The 14,222-nt window shown below is 35.2% G+C and overlaps 1 protein-coding gene across 2 annotated transcripts; it reads left to right on the forward strand.

The window, feature by feature from the left end:
* Positions 1 to 319: 319 nt before the first annotated feature.
* On the forward strand, positions 320 to 2,947 carry LOC133845317 (outer dynein arm-docking complex subunit 4). 2 transcript variants are annotated; one of them, XM_062279748.1, is made up of 2 exons: positions 320 to 633; positions 2,174 to 2,947. In XM_062279748.1, exons 1-2 carry the CDS (start codon positions 505 to 507, stop codon positions 2,834 to 2,836), a joined length of 792 nt encoding a protein of 263 aa, XP_062135732.1. In that variant the 5' UTR covers positions 320 to 504; the 3' UTR covers positions 2,837 to 2,947. The 2 variants fall into 2 exon arrangements, with proteins under 2 accessions (XP_062135732.1, XP_062135731.1); XM_062279747.1 differs by lacking the exon at positions 320 to 633 and adding an exon at positions 1,204 to 2,088.
* The last annotated feature ends 11,275 nt before the right edge of the window (positions 2,948 to 14,222 follow it).

The raw sequence follows: 14,222 nt of genomic DNA on the forward strand, positions 1-14,222 counted from the left end.
AAGATGTCAAGCCAGACATCTTCACTGGCCACGTAAAGGAAGTTTTCTATTGTTACACGGTCTCTTTCAAGTTTCAGGAGTAAATTGTTGAGATATTAAAACAAGTTTATTGAAGTTTATTGAGGCTTGTCAGCACATGCAAACTAACTTACAAAAGCCACAACACAACCACAACAACCGATAGAAACAACCAAAAACTTTTGCCACAAAGCAAGTTCTTCTTCTCATTCTCATTCTCATACCTCTTCCCCTTTGGCTTGGCCAACAGCGCAGAGCCAACAGAAATATGAAAGAAGAGCAAACCTTTGAGTTTTGATTCAGTTACCAATTGACGAGCGAACTGAGCACACGGCGAAAGAAAAATGTTTCGGCTATAAATATGTTCAAAAGAACACATAACAAATGTGTCATATAAAACACATAGCAATTAGTGCAGTGAAGTAATAAAAAAAACTATAAAGAACTCTAATTAGTTATAAAACATAATAAATATTAATAGTTGCAATGCCTCGAAAAAAGCAAAAAGTTGACACGCTCGAGGAAATCGAAACGAATATTAAGCTGCTATGTGATCAAAGCAATAATCACATGAAAGTGCGAGAGTATTACAAGGCTTTAACTGGCTACAATCAGGTAAATAATGCAACTTCAATTAGCATTCACACACGATGTTGAAAATTAACGTGAAACAATTCAGAACTGATGAGCAATGGCAACAATGTTATTCAAAATGCAACGGTCTCTGCTCGGAAATGAACACTAGATGGCGCTAATTGTTGGAGCTTTGCAAAAGCTTCTGGCTGCGTACAGTTTGAGGGTGACTATGAATTGTTAAGGACGGAAGGTTTTAAATGTAGCGGGAATGAGTGATATTGAATACCTTAAATGCATTTGACTGGATGGGATTTAAATTATATTTCTTACATTTATTATTTATTTATTTTATTACTGTTACCTTATCTTTCAAGGTTAGCTCTTTAAGTTAAATTTCTAAAGGAACCAATGATTAAAAAGACCTTAATGCTGTAAGTTTAACTACATTACTTTATCAGTATTTCTTACATTAAACATTATTATTATTATTTTTTATACTTTAAAGAGTGAAAAAAACTTAAATTATATTTCTTACTTTTATAATTTGACTATTTTTATTATTACTATTATTCTAAGGTTTAGGAAAGCAACTAACGTAACATTGACTTTAGGTTGCAGTTGTGGAATACCAACTGAGGTTGGGATCCTCATCCCTAAACTTAACTTTTGATGCAATCCAAGTGTCAGTTGAGCAACTATTTCAATGTCAGCACCTTGTTGTCTCCCTTCCTCGACCAAGTCGTGCCACCTGCCACGTGCTATTGTTATTTGTTATTTGTTATCGATTGTTAACCCATTTCGAGGTCCTCACAGTTTCCAAGCAACAGCGACAAATGGCAAATCAATTACCGTTTGTTTGCAACTGTCAGCGAAGGTGTGAATTTTTCACACTCGCTTCGATTGACGAAAATTCGCAGCACAACTTGAGTCGCAATGTCCACCAGCGTGTTGAACAATATTCTAGCTGTCGATAAGGAGCAGGAGCTCCTGCAGAGCTTTATACGCACTGGTAACAATGCCGACGAAGAGGATTTGGACGAGTCAAACAAGAGGTCAAAGGGCCGTGGCCGGGTGTCACATAAGCCACCGATTTGGGAGCGTCGCGACTCCTATGGCGCGGGTGGCAAATCCTCCACAGAGCGAGGCGCACGCCGCTCCAGCAAGCACCCGGATGATATGGACGCCGGTGGCTCGAAGCGTGGCAATCGCATCGAGGCAGAGCTGCGAGCTGCTCGCAAACGCATCGAGGAGCAGATGTTGAAGAAGAAGAAGCCGAAGGAGAACTTTGTTGATTTCTACACGGACAAGGATCGGGCAGCGGCTGTCAGTGCCGGCACCTTTGACATCAAGCAGAGTCTGCAGATCAAGCAGAAACAGGATCGCAACGAGGCGTTGCTCATTCCCGACGAGGCGGACATAAGTTCGATCATAGCGCTGGGATTGAAGGAGATCAAGAATGCAAATCCCGAGAATGCGATACAGTTCTTCTGCAAGGTTCCATTGCTCCTTCTCTCCACCCAACTAAACATTCTCTGTATTCCTTCTCTAATACATGATTTATTTATTTGATATCTTGCAGGCCCTGGAACTGAACAACACGGACATCAATGCGCTAATCTCGCGCAGCAAGTGCTATCTTCTCTTGGGTGAGGCATCGAAAGCTTTGCAGGATGCCGAAACCGCTTTGGCCGAGGATAAGAATAACATTCGGGCCATCTACCAGAAGGCGGAGTCCCTCTACTATCTCGGTCAGTTCGAGCAGAGTCTGATGTTCTTCCATCGCGGACTGCGTGCTCGTCCGGAGCTCGCCTCCTTTCGCCTGGGCGTGCAGAAGACACAGGAAGCCATCGAGAATACGATTGGCACCAAGGCACGATCAACTGTGCCGCCTCCCAAGAGCAGCAAGTCGCGCAAGTCTGGTGACAACACGCCCAAGTCACAGGGACCGAACAGCGCCCGGCCACAAATGGTGCGCCAGAAGCCCACGAAAGCGGATCTGGAGCGACGCAATGCACGCAAGCTGCTCGGGGAGCTCTGCGTCGATAAGGAGTACCTCGAGAAGCTGCTACTTCATCCGGATCTGGTGCGTGCGGACACCAACACCGAGAACATCTCTGCCTTGGCCAAGGAAGCTGTTTGCTTCCTCAACAAGCGTCAAGAGTTCTGGCGTCAGCAGCGTCCATGCACCGCTTTGCCCAATCACAAGAATCTGCCCAATGATGCGCTGCCCAAGTGGTTCTAAGGTGCATCTTTCCAAACAGGATTAAGTGTTAAGTTTATGTTTTGATTATACATATACATATGCATATACATATGCATTTGCTTGGCTTCAATAAACTACACAATTATTTAAACAGCAATTTGTATTTCGCTTAAAATCGACATATTTTATATTAAATTTATAATCGATATAAAGAGTTCCAATTTCATTTTTTAAATTCTATTCAATTTTCATTTCGAATTCTGACTAAAATAATCATATCCAAAATCATTAATCATTTAAAGTTATCGAACAGTTCAGTGATTAACTAATCCATAATTCAAAATAAACCACTCCATTTACATTATCATTTAATTAATAGTCTCATAATAACTTTAAAGATAAGATTTAATTTAATTATCGATTTCCCAATTGTCATTAAATTATTATTACATTATTCGAAAAACTAATAATTTATAAATTTCTGCTTGTATGTAACATGCAGCAGGAGGAATCTCTCTTTTGATTAGCGTCAACAGTCGAAACAATATACCCGTGTCCTCCTATATGTCCTTCCGCCCGTCTGTATGAACATCTATTTATTATTTGTTACGATCAGATAAAAATAATGATGGTTATTATTTCAATATTTTTGTCAAATACAGTCTTTGGTATATTTTAGATAACATGGTTTTATTAAAAATAAATAGCTAGTATCTCACAGTCAAGCACATTCCTATTTGTTTTATAGGAACTTTAAAGATAATATAATCCTTCATATTTTTATTATTAGACTATTAATATATTTTTTGGCCGATTGTTTGCATGTTTATTCCAATTTTTCATTTTATTTTAAATGTGTATTTTCGTTGATGTTGATTACTTATTTTAACAATGAATCCAACTACAACAACACAGCAATAGTTGTTGTCAACAGCTGGTTGTTATCGACTTGAGCGAAACCAAGGAAACAAATTGCGCGGAATTCAAAATTTGCCTTTTGTTGAAACCCAAGGCCAACACCGGTGTAAAAATAATAATATTTTCCTAGCCAACTGACCAGAATTCAGAAATGTTGTAAGCTTTTATTTTGTTCTTTTTTTAAATACTTTTTATTAAATGTAAGTTAAAAAATTAAAATGACAAATAATTATTTATTGAAATAATTAATATAATACAATTAAGTATTATTATCCAGTCCAACAATTAAATAAATGAACACGCATTCGATTAATGTTTCACTTGAAACGATCTGGATGTGCAAACCCTTCTATTTATTCTCTTCACTTTATATCTGGGGAATAACAATTGGATACAACAATGACAGAGTAAATCCAGTAAAACCTATATATATATATATGTGTATGAATAAATCAAATTTAAATTGATATTCAAGTCAGTTTCGTCATATAGATTTTTATATAATGGATAATAATTAAAATAATTTAAAATTCATATTTAATTTTAAATTCACATTTTTTTCTTTCAATTAAGATTTAACTTAGATATATTCATTTTAAATTAATTTTGTTTGATTATTCTAAATAAATGTTAAATTAAGTTCAAATCATCAATCATTATTATTCTGCTGAACATTCAATTTAAATCTTCAAGGCACCAAATGTATTTATTCCGAGTTTTCTTCTTTAGGCGATGTATCTTGCAGCTGGTAATGGCTTCGTTAATATATCTGCCAATTGAAAATCTGTAACAATATACTAAATGCAAATTAGTTAATTTTTAATTTATTCTTTAGTTCAATGATATTTGATATCTATGTACTTTGTTCTCTTATGGCAAGTGGGATTATTCGCTAAACTTATACAACCCTGACTATCTTCGAAAATATCTATCTGACCGTTTAATTCCATTTAAACTTTGTTTTTTAGTGACTTGAGAAAAGTCTCAAATAGAGCCATATATTCTGTTTCGGTTGATGAAGCAACTGATTTTTGTTGCATAATATTCCATAAAATTAAATTCTCGAACAATTTAAAAAGATATCCAGATCAAAATCAAATAGAATAGTATCTCCTTTAGTACATTTTCAAATACCTGAAACCAGCATCTTGCTGCCTGCTTAAGACCATAAATGGTCTTGTTAAGCTTACAAACTTTGTCGCCATTAACATAAGTCAATCCACATGAAACATTAAAATAAGTTTCGTCTTCTAAAGCTCCGTTTAAGAATGCGGTTTTTACACCTGTATGATGTTCAAATAAATTATATTGATTTGAAATTGCTAAAAGAAATCTAAAACTTGAAATACGTGCAATCGGTGCATCATCGTAATCAGTCAAATATTCCTGAGTGAGTCTCCCTTTTATTCAATATTATTTAAACTTCATATCGAGTTGTCATTTAGATCTAGATTCAATGACAACTCGAAATGAAGTTTAAATAAACTTCATATCGAGTTGTCATTTAGATCTAGATTCAATGACAACTCGAAATGAAGTTTAAATAATATTGTGAAATAACTCAGATACCTTTGGAATAATTTTTTCACTGATGGCATTATCATTTGTATCTTTTTTTAATTTATCACCATTATAACTTACTGCATTCCTTACTTTTCACCATTAGAAAATCCGAATCTTCTTTTTCAGAATCATTATTTTAATTATGAATTATTATTCAAGCTGACATAAATTCCCTCGACTCCACATTTTAAAATGTAGTTTTTATTGACTTTTCGTCAAATTTTCGCTTTCGAACTTTATTAAGTCGAGCCAAATATTTTCAAGTATCTTAAAACATGCTTCTTATTAAACCACATTATTATTTTTAGACTTTTCAAATTTCAATCTAAATTGCTTGCATTTATACAAGCCTCACATAGCTCATTGGTTGATTCGATATTATTTAAAAGATTATTATCTTCAAACAAGTTATTTTGTTTTATTTCTAAAAACTTTCCTACACTTATATTTCCCAATCTTTCATGCCATAATCGACCATTCAATTTAATAAATAAATTTAATAAATACTTACATTTACCATCAAATACCATATTAGCAGTCTGGGTGACATTAATACTGTCTGGAGTAAATTGGACTGTTATCACAGCATCCTTCATTCTTTTAACAGAGTGTAAGCTGTGAGGGATGTCTGGGCAATATAACACATTTTGTAATGTTATATTCCTTTCGGAACTACTGAGTTGGACTACTCCTTCTCCACGCTTTGCAATTTCTATCGGCACATGTCTTTATCTTTTATAATATGATCCGAAGCTCCTGAATCTATAATACATTCTACCTCACTACGCTCTTGTTTTCATTTATATTTCGAATCACAAATGGAAAACTTTGTTCTACATATATGCACTATTGTTACTATCTGCGCCTGTTGCTCCCTGTCTATATTTTTATTTTGCCAAGTTCTGATTCCATCCCTGTTTTTTAAAATGATAACAGTCTCTCTTCATGTATCCTAATCTTCCACAATGGAAACATTTGAGTTTTGATTTAAAATTTTGTTTACAAAGATTATTTCCTTTTTTCTCTATTTGTTTATTTTTATATTTAAACTTTGTCTCATTGTCGTTAATAGCCCGTAATACTTTAAGATTCGTATATTTAGTGGCACCTTTTAAATGTATTTCTTGGTCAAGAAGACGTGTTTTAACAAATGCAAGAGTCAATTTACTTTCATCGAGCGTATCTATTTCTGTGATGACTTCATGATAGCTTGACGGAATAGTAAGGAGTAAATGAGCAACCTTATCCATCTCGTCCATTTTAGCTCCTGATGCAATGAGTTCAGTTGTAAGATCATCAAACACATTAAAATGGTTTAGCAACGTAGTATCACCCTTTAGCTTTAAGGCTAATAATTGCTTTCGAAGGCAGACTTGTAATGCCAAGCTTTTTCTCTCGAATATTGCATCAAGCTTCTCAAAGATCTGTTTAGCAGTATCCCCAGTGTTGGCATAAGTAAGAAATGAATCACTTAAATATTCTATAATAAGACTCTTTGCACTTATCTCTGCCCTTTTAATTTCATCCGTCACTTCATCTTGTTTTTGGTCAATTACTTTCAATAAATCATTTTCATCTAATAAACTTCTCACTCTAAATTTCCAGATATAGTATTTTTCACCGTCAAAGGGTTTTATGTTTCTCTTTCCGTTTTCCATCTCTATCGAGTCAATGTATTGTTCTATGTATGTGTATATGTATATCTGTTTGTATATATGAGGCGAAACCTATGCACGTTTGAGTAGTCTGCGGCAAATTTAAAATTGGCGGTACTTATCAGTGGTGTCACTTCCGCTTTTTTCCCGTCAGATTTGGATTTTTTTGTAGTGTGATTGCGGGAAAAATATGAAAACAGCGGGCAGCGGGAATTCTGGCTTTTTGACCAAATATAAGCAGCTTTTGTTTTAGTTTACTGTTACTCAAATTTTAGTGATTTTTAAATTGAATTTAAATATAAAATATATTTCTATCGACAAAATATCGATATTTACTTGTATCGAATAACTTCCCTCAAAAGTTTGCACCTAAATTGGAGCGACTTGCATAACTAACATTGTTAAATTCGCTTGCGCTAAAACAAATTGACAATGCCAAAGGAAGTCTACAAGCTGCGAATGGTTTTGGAATTTTTTTTTGTGTTTTGCTTTCTTTTCTGATAATTGCAAAAATTAACAAATTCGTACGCGAACCAAAAAATGATCGAATTTATAGATTTTATCATAAAACAGAACAAGTTCCTAAAATCAATCATAGTTCTAAATATAGTGCTAATCCAATGATTTAAGAATAACCTTCACTTATTTTTAAAATTGTTTCAGTTTATGTTTTTTTTTTTCATTGTAAAGATGGTCGCACGTGACATCTGTCAGAGAATTACCCATTATCTTTTATATTACGTATTGAACTGAGGGTTTATAAATGAAAAACATTCACCACATTGCTTTATAAAAAATAAGCTTTTTTCCTAACTTTTTTCTCTGGTATTCCGCTTTTTTTAGCTTTTTATTTTCGCTGATCCAGCTTTTTTTGCTTAGAAAAAAAATGACACCACTGAACTCAACGCTGCGCGCTGCGTTAGAACTTCGAATTTTCGAATGAGCCGAAGAGGCTCGGTGTTCGAATCGCAGCGCACGGCCGACTGGGGTCGCAATAATACTGTTTTTGATGATACAAAAAATTGTTCTGAGTGAAGCATATATGTATTGTATGGTTAGTGATTGCATTCTTTCTAACAGGTTCGCTGATAAGTCCCCGGTCTGACACATAGATGGCGCCGCTAGTATTGAATGCATATTATTTTTATACCCGCTACCCATAGGGTAGAAGGGTATTATAACTTTGTGCCGGCAGGAAATGTATGTAACAGCTAGAAGGAGGCATCTCCGACCCTATAAAGTATATATATCCTTGATCAGCGTCAACAGCCGAGACGATATAGCCATGTCCGTCTGTGTGTCTGTCCGTCTGTCCGTCTGTCCGTCCGTCCGTATGAACACCTAGATCTCAGAGACTATAAGAGATAGAGCTATAATTTTTTTTTCGACAGCATTTGTTATGTTTGCACGCAGATCAAGTTTGTTTCAAATTTTTGCCACGCCCACTTCCGCCCCCGCAAATCAAAAAAAACGAATAACAAGCGTAATTTTAAAGCTAGAGTTCCGAATTTTGGTATATACAATAATTACTATAGTAGTTATGATTTCTGAAAATTTGGTTGCGATCAGATAAAAATTGTGGAAGTAATTAAAGAAATACTTTTGTATGGGCAAAAACGCCTACTTACTAGGGGTCTTAGTTGCTTTGGCTGACAATCTGGCACATTGTGCCGTCTATGGTATATTTTGAATGGTGTACTATATTGATATACCAAACATACCATTTGGTATATTTTTAGTATTTTTTAGTATTTTCGGTATATTTTGAAAAATGATACCGCAACATTTTGCCTTTATTAAAAATGGGTAGCGGGTATCTCACAGTCGAGCACACTCGACTGTAACTTTCTTACTTGTTATATATGTTATTATTAATGACATTTCTAATATGCTTTCTGATCGGGATCACTTTATTGTCCTTGGTGATTTTAATATAACTGGGGTGTCATGGCATTCCGCCGAGAATATAAATGGATTTTCCCCCCTCTGTATCCCATGTTTTTATTGATAGTCTCTTCGGGGTATCATTGTCTCAGATTAATGGTATTCCAAATTGCTTAAACAGGTCTCTAGATCTTATTTTTGTTTTAGACCCAGATTCATGTTCTCTATCGAGAATATCTCCTATATCTTCCCCTGAAGACCCTTACCATCCCACTTTAGAAATTATGTTGGAGTTCCCATTTATTGCGTCAGAGTCGAGTGTACGTTGTGGTGAGCTTTCTCGTTGTTTTCGAAAAACCGATTTTGAGAAACTTGCTCTGCTTATATCTCAAACTGACTGGTCCCAAATTTCTTTGTCTACAAACTTGGATATAGCGGTTGAATTTTTTTATTCTACTTTAAACTCGCTATTTGATGCTTGTGTTCCATCAAGTATTCCACATTTGTCTGATAAACCCTTATGGTTTACTAAGAAATTATCGAATTTAAAAAATCGTAAGTCGAGATTTTACAAAAAAATTCAAGGGAACTGCCTCTTCTTTTGATTTTCTCCGCTATTCTGTTGCTCAAGCTGCTTTTCGCGCTCATAACAATGAGTGCTATAATAATTATTTGAGTAGGTGCAGAATAAGATTTCAGCGTGATCCAAAGCGATTTTACGACTTCATTAACTCGAAGCGTAGATCCGCGTCATCACCAGCATTTATGTCTTTGGAAAATATGACAGTATCTAATGGTCATGATGTTGCCGATTTATTTGCGGACTTTTTCCAAACGACATATTCTGTCCCAAGTTCTCAAAATTCCTTTTCTTATCCTTATCAGTTAAATTCATCTAATTGTATTTTTGGTCCTTTAATTACTGAAAGCTCTATTTTAACGGAACTATTGGCTATAAAACCTGTTTTTTCGGCTGGTCCGGATGGAGTACCTAGTTGTGTGCTAAGGTATTGTGCTGGTAGTATCTGTAAACCGCTTTTTAAATTGTTTGAATTATCCGTTAACTCATGTTCTTTTCCTAAAATCTGGAAAAAATCATACATTATACCTATTCTAAAAAAAGGAAGCAAATCTATAGTTAAAAATTATCGCGGTATATCTAAATTGTCTGCGATTCCGAAAGCATTTGAAAAAATTATAACTTCTCAACTGCAACATCTGTGTAAGTCTATAATTTCACCTTACCAACATGGGTTTGTGAAGTCTAGATCCACTTCTACTAACTTATTGGAGTTCTCTTCTGTTGTAATTAAAGGATTCGAGAATAAAATGCAAACGGATGTCATTTATACCGATTTTAGTAAGGCTTTTGACTCTGTTAATCATCACCTTTTACTGTATAAGCTTAATGTTTTAGGGTTTCCTCATAGCCTAATTGAGTGGATATCCTCATACCTTTCCAACAGAATTCAGAATGTTTATTATAAGGGTTTTGTATCTAAATGTGTTCAAGTCACTTCTGGTGTGCCCCAGGGCAGTCATTTGGGTCCTCTATTGTTCACTTTGTTCATAAATGATCTTCCTTCTGTTATTGAGCATTCCCGTGTACTTATGAACGCCGATGACCTTAAGCTTTGCCTGACATTTAATGATAGTCTTGCGAGCTCACTGTTACAATGTGATCTTAATCGTTTAGAATCTTGGTGCAGAGTAAATATGTTACATCTCAACTGCAATAAGTGTAAGCTTATGACCTTTTGTAGGGGTTCTTCCCAGTTAAATAACTATATGTTATATGATACGCCTCTTGAGCGAATTGAAGGTGTGAATGACTTAGGGGTTCTGCTTGATCCAAAACTAAAATTCGATAAACATATTCTATCTGCTGTAAATAGGGCCATGAGTGTTTTGGGATTTATAAAACGCTGGTCGAAAGAGTTCAATGATCCCTACATCACTAAGACTTTGTACGTCTCACTGGTTCGTCCTATCCTTGAGTACGGATCTCTTGTCTGGAATCCCCAGTATAGGGTTTATAAAGATAGGATTGAATCGGTGCAGAAACAATTCTTATTATTTGCTCTTCGTAGTTTAAATTGGAATCCTAATATTAGATTACCACCATATCGCAGTAGACTATTATTACTAAACCTTCCTTCTCTTTCTGACCGCAGAACTATGCAAGGTGCTGTTTTTATACAGAGACTAATTAATGGTGAAATAGACTCTTTGGAGCTGTTAAGTCAAATTAGTTTTGCAGTTCCTGTCAGGATCACTAGGAATTTTCTTCCACTTCTCATTTCACGTAGATCTACTAACTTTGCTTGCCATAATCCCTTCCGTATTCTGTGTGTGAACTATAATAATCTCAATAACGTAGTTTGCTCTAGTAAATCTATTCCTTTGCTTAAAACCTTATTATTAGCTTATTTATCGAGTATTTAATTGTTATTTATCCTATTATACATTTATTCTAACATATTTTTAATTTAATTTAATTAGCTGTCCAGCGTCTTTTAATATTTATTCGCGGTTTTCGTTTAATGCATGCTGTTCACAAATTTATTTTGTTTTGTCCGCGCGTCAACAAGCCCGTGCTTGGTATCGCTGGGCCACTTGATGGATATCCCAAACGGATAGACGGACATGGCTAGATCGTCTCGGCTGTTGACGCTGATCAAAAATATATATACTTCATAGGGTCAGAGATGCTTCCCTCTACCTGTTACATACATTTCCTGTCGGCACAAAATTATAATACACTTCTATCCTATGGGTAGCGGGTATAAAAACAAACACACAAAAAAATTTGGCATCGCCAATGCGGCGCACAACTAGCCGAGTACTCGGTGGCGAAACTCATTCTTGCATTGCTTCGCCGTTCGGATACGGTAAATTTTCTACTCATGCCTTCACCACATTTGCCAAATCCGTTTTACACAATGTCTCACTCAGTCAGTCAGAACTTTGAGTGAGAGTACCAAATGCTATTTTGACTGTATTCATGCAGACCTCTGCATGCATACATACGATCATAAGACGCAATATAATTATATATTCCCGCCGCTGCCGCTGCGATTTATTCGCTGTGGTGTAAGAGATGAATAAATCTCTTAAGCTACAACGCCGCTGCGATTAATTCATGTCTTTTGCCATTCACACGTTCACTAATGTAAACAAGGGCAAAAGTGGAGCCGCATATTGAATGCGTAAAAAAACAGAGCTCAATTAGCTGCTCAGCTCAGATTAAGAAAAAGTGAGACCATGTAAGGCCAAACATCAACCGATATTCGATATATAATATATACTGATTTAATATATTAGTGATGAGATGTTGCGATAACATATGTATATACTGTTTTTGCATCCAGTTTGATGCTACATTTCCACAATTATATTTGTATGCTCCTTTTGTTGTCACGAAATTTTATTCACATTTAATTAAAATTTTTTTTTATATTTTATTTAATATATTCCCACAGAACACCAGGTGGCTGATGTCCTCACGAAGCCGTTGCCCGCTGCAAGATTTTTGACCCTAAGGAGCGCAATGGGTCTCACAAATTAAAACTATTTATAATAATATAATTTTTTTTTTGATAATTAGTGATTCAAAAACATATAATATGTTAAATTAAGGGCAGCAGACAGACAAAAAAAATCAAGGTTTCAATTAGATTTGAAATCATACAAATTACTGCTGACCAATTTAATTTTTTTTTAATTTTCACTTGTAATATTGATATTAAAACGGCAATATGCAAGTAAATAGTTTTTTTGCTTTTGTTTTTAGTATGTTTCACATTTTAGTATGTATAATTAAATAAAATCAAAGGGCTGTAATTAGTTGTACAATGTAAAAACGCAATAAAAACATGTGAAATTCAAAGAAACATTTCAATTAGACGTTTAAGTCTTCGGGGTAAAAGTTGAAATAAATTTCAATAGTTTACATAAACACTTGGAATATATATATTTTTTTTTTTCGTTTAATTTTTTTCAGGGAGATCAAGAATGTGAAATCTTTTAAGACTTCTAACAGTTGAGCTATTGTCTAAAAGACCTAGGGCTAAATTATTTACAAGATTGTGAAGTCTATCTGTATATTTCTTACTATATTTCTTTATCTCTTCTTTTATAGTTGGAATATTTAGATCTCTGTGAATATTTTCATTGGTTACATAAAATGGAGCGTTAACAATTTGTCGCAATGTTTTTGATTGGTAGCGCTGAAGTATTTCAATATTTGCATTGCTAGTTGTTCCCCAGAGCTGAATAGCGTATGTTATGTCCAAACAGGCTTCAAAATGGCTTTGTAGAGGAAAATTTTGTTTTCCAAAGTAACCGCGGATTTTCTACTTAGTAACCAGGACATTTTCAGTGTTTTTATTTTGAGTTATTGACATTTCGCTTTTAAGTGCGGTTTCCTTGTTAGTCTGCGGTCGAGATGCATGCCAAGATACTTCACACAGGTATCTTCTGGAATTGCTGAGCCGTAAAGTGTTACATTAGGGCATCTTCCTGGTCTTAGTGCAAAAGTTATTTGGACAGACTTCAGGGAATTAATTTTAATTTTCCAGCGAAGAAACCAGGCTTCAATCAGACACAGCTCACTTTGCAACAGTTGAGATGCTTCGTCTCGAGAAGAGCTTGTTGCCAGAATGGCTGTATCGTCTGCATATGTTGCAATGGTGCAGTTGTGTTTTGTTGGCATATCTGCCGTGTATAAAGTGTAGAGGACTGGTCCTAGTACACTCCCTTGAGGAACGCCTGCGTTTATGAGAAATAGTGTTGATGTATCATTTCTCTGCTGAACGTAGAAGCATCTCTTCGACAAGTAGGATCTCAGTAAAAGATAGTATGGGGCAGGTAGCCAATTCTTTATCTTGAAGAGCAGTTTATTGTGCCAAACACGATCAAACGCTTGTTGAACATCAAGAAACGTAGCAGTACAGTATTTTTGTTCTCAAGTGCATATACAATTTCATTAATGACCCTATGACATTGTTCAGTGGTGCTGTGGTCTCTTCTAAATCCGAATTGATATTCAGGAATGATGGCAAGTTCGTCCAAAATTGGCAACATCCTCTTAAGTAGTATTTTTTCAAATACTTTCGAGAATATTGTCAACAGACTACATTTCCATTGACTTGGGAAATGGTCTAGCCTGAGAATAGCGTTAAATACTAGCGTTAGAAATCGTATGCATTTTAATGGTAGAGTTTTAAGAGTGATGCCGTCAATCTTATCCGGGCCTGGAGATTTTTTATTGTTTAAGCATTTAATTTCTGACACGACTTCGTCAAAGTGAATTCTTTTAATAGGCATGCTCATTTGACAAGGTGACCCAAGAAAGTTTTCTATTTCAGCTTCTGTCATAGGATTGTCAATGTCATTTGGAAATG

This window comes from Drosophila sulfurigaster, chromosome 3 (assembly GCF_023558435.1).
Source record: "Drosophila sulfurigaster albostrigata strain 15112-1811.04 chromosome 3, ASM2355843v2, whole genome shotgun sequence".
Taxonomy (NCBI): Eukaryota; Metazoa; Arthropoda; class Insecta; order Diptera; family Drosophilidae; genus Drosophila; species Drosophila sulfurigaster.

What these genes read in the sequence shown, in the direction of transcription:
- LOC133845317 (XM_062279747.1), top strand. Translation starts at nt 1,528, where the DNA reads ATGTCCACCAGCGTGTTGAACAATATTCTAGCTGTCGATAAGGAGCAG. An exon ending in CGATACAGTTCTTCTGCAAG is followed by an intron (nt 2,089 to 2,173) that starts GTTCCATTGCTC and finishes GATATCTTGCAG; the next exon opens with GCCCTGGAACTGAACAACAC.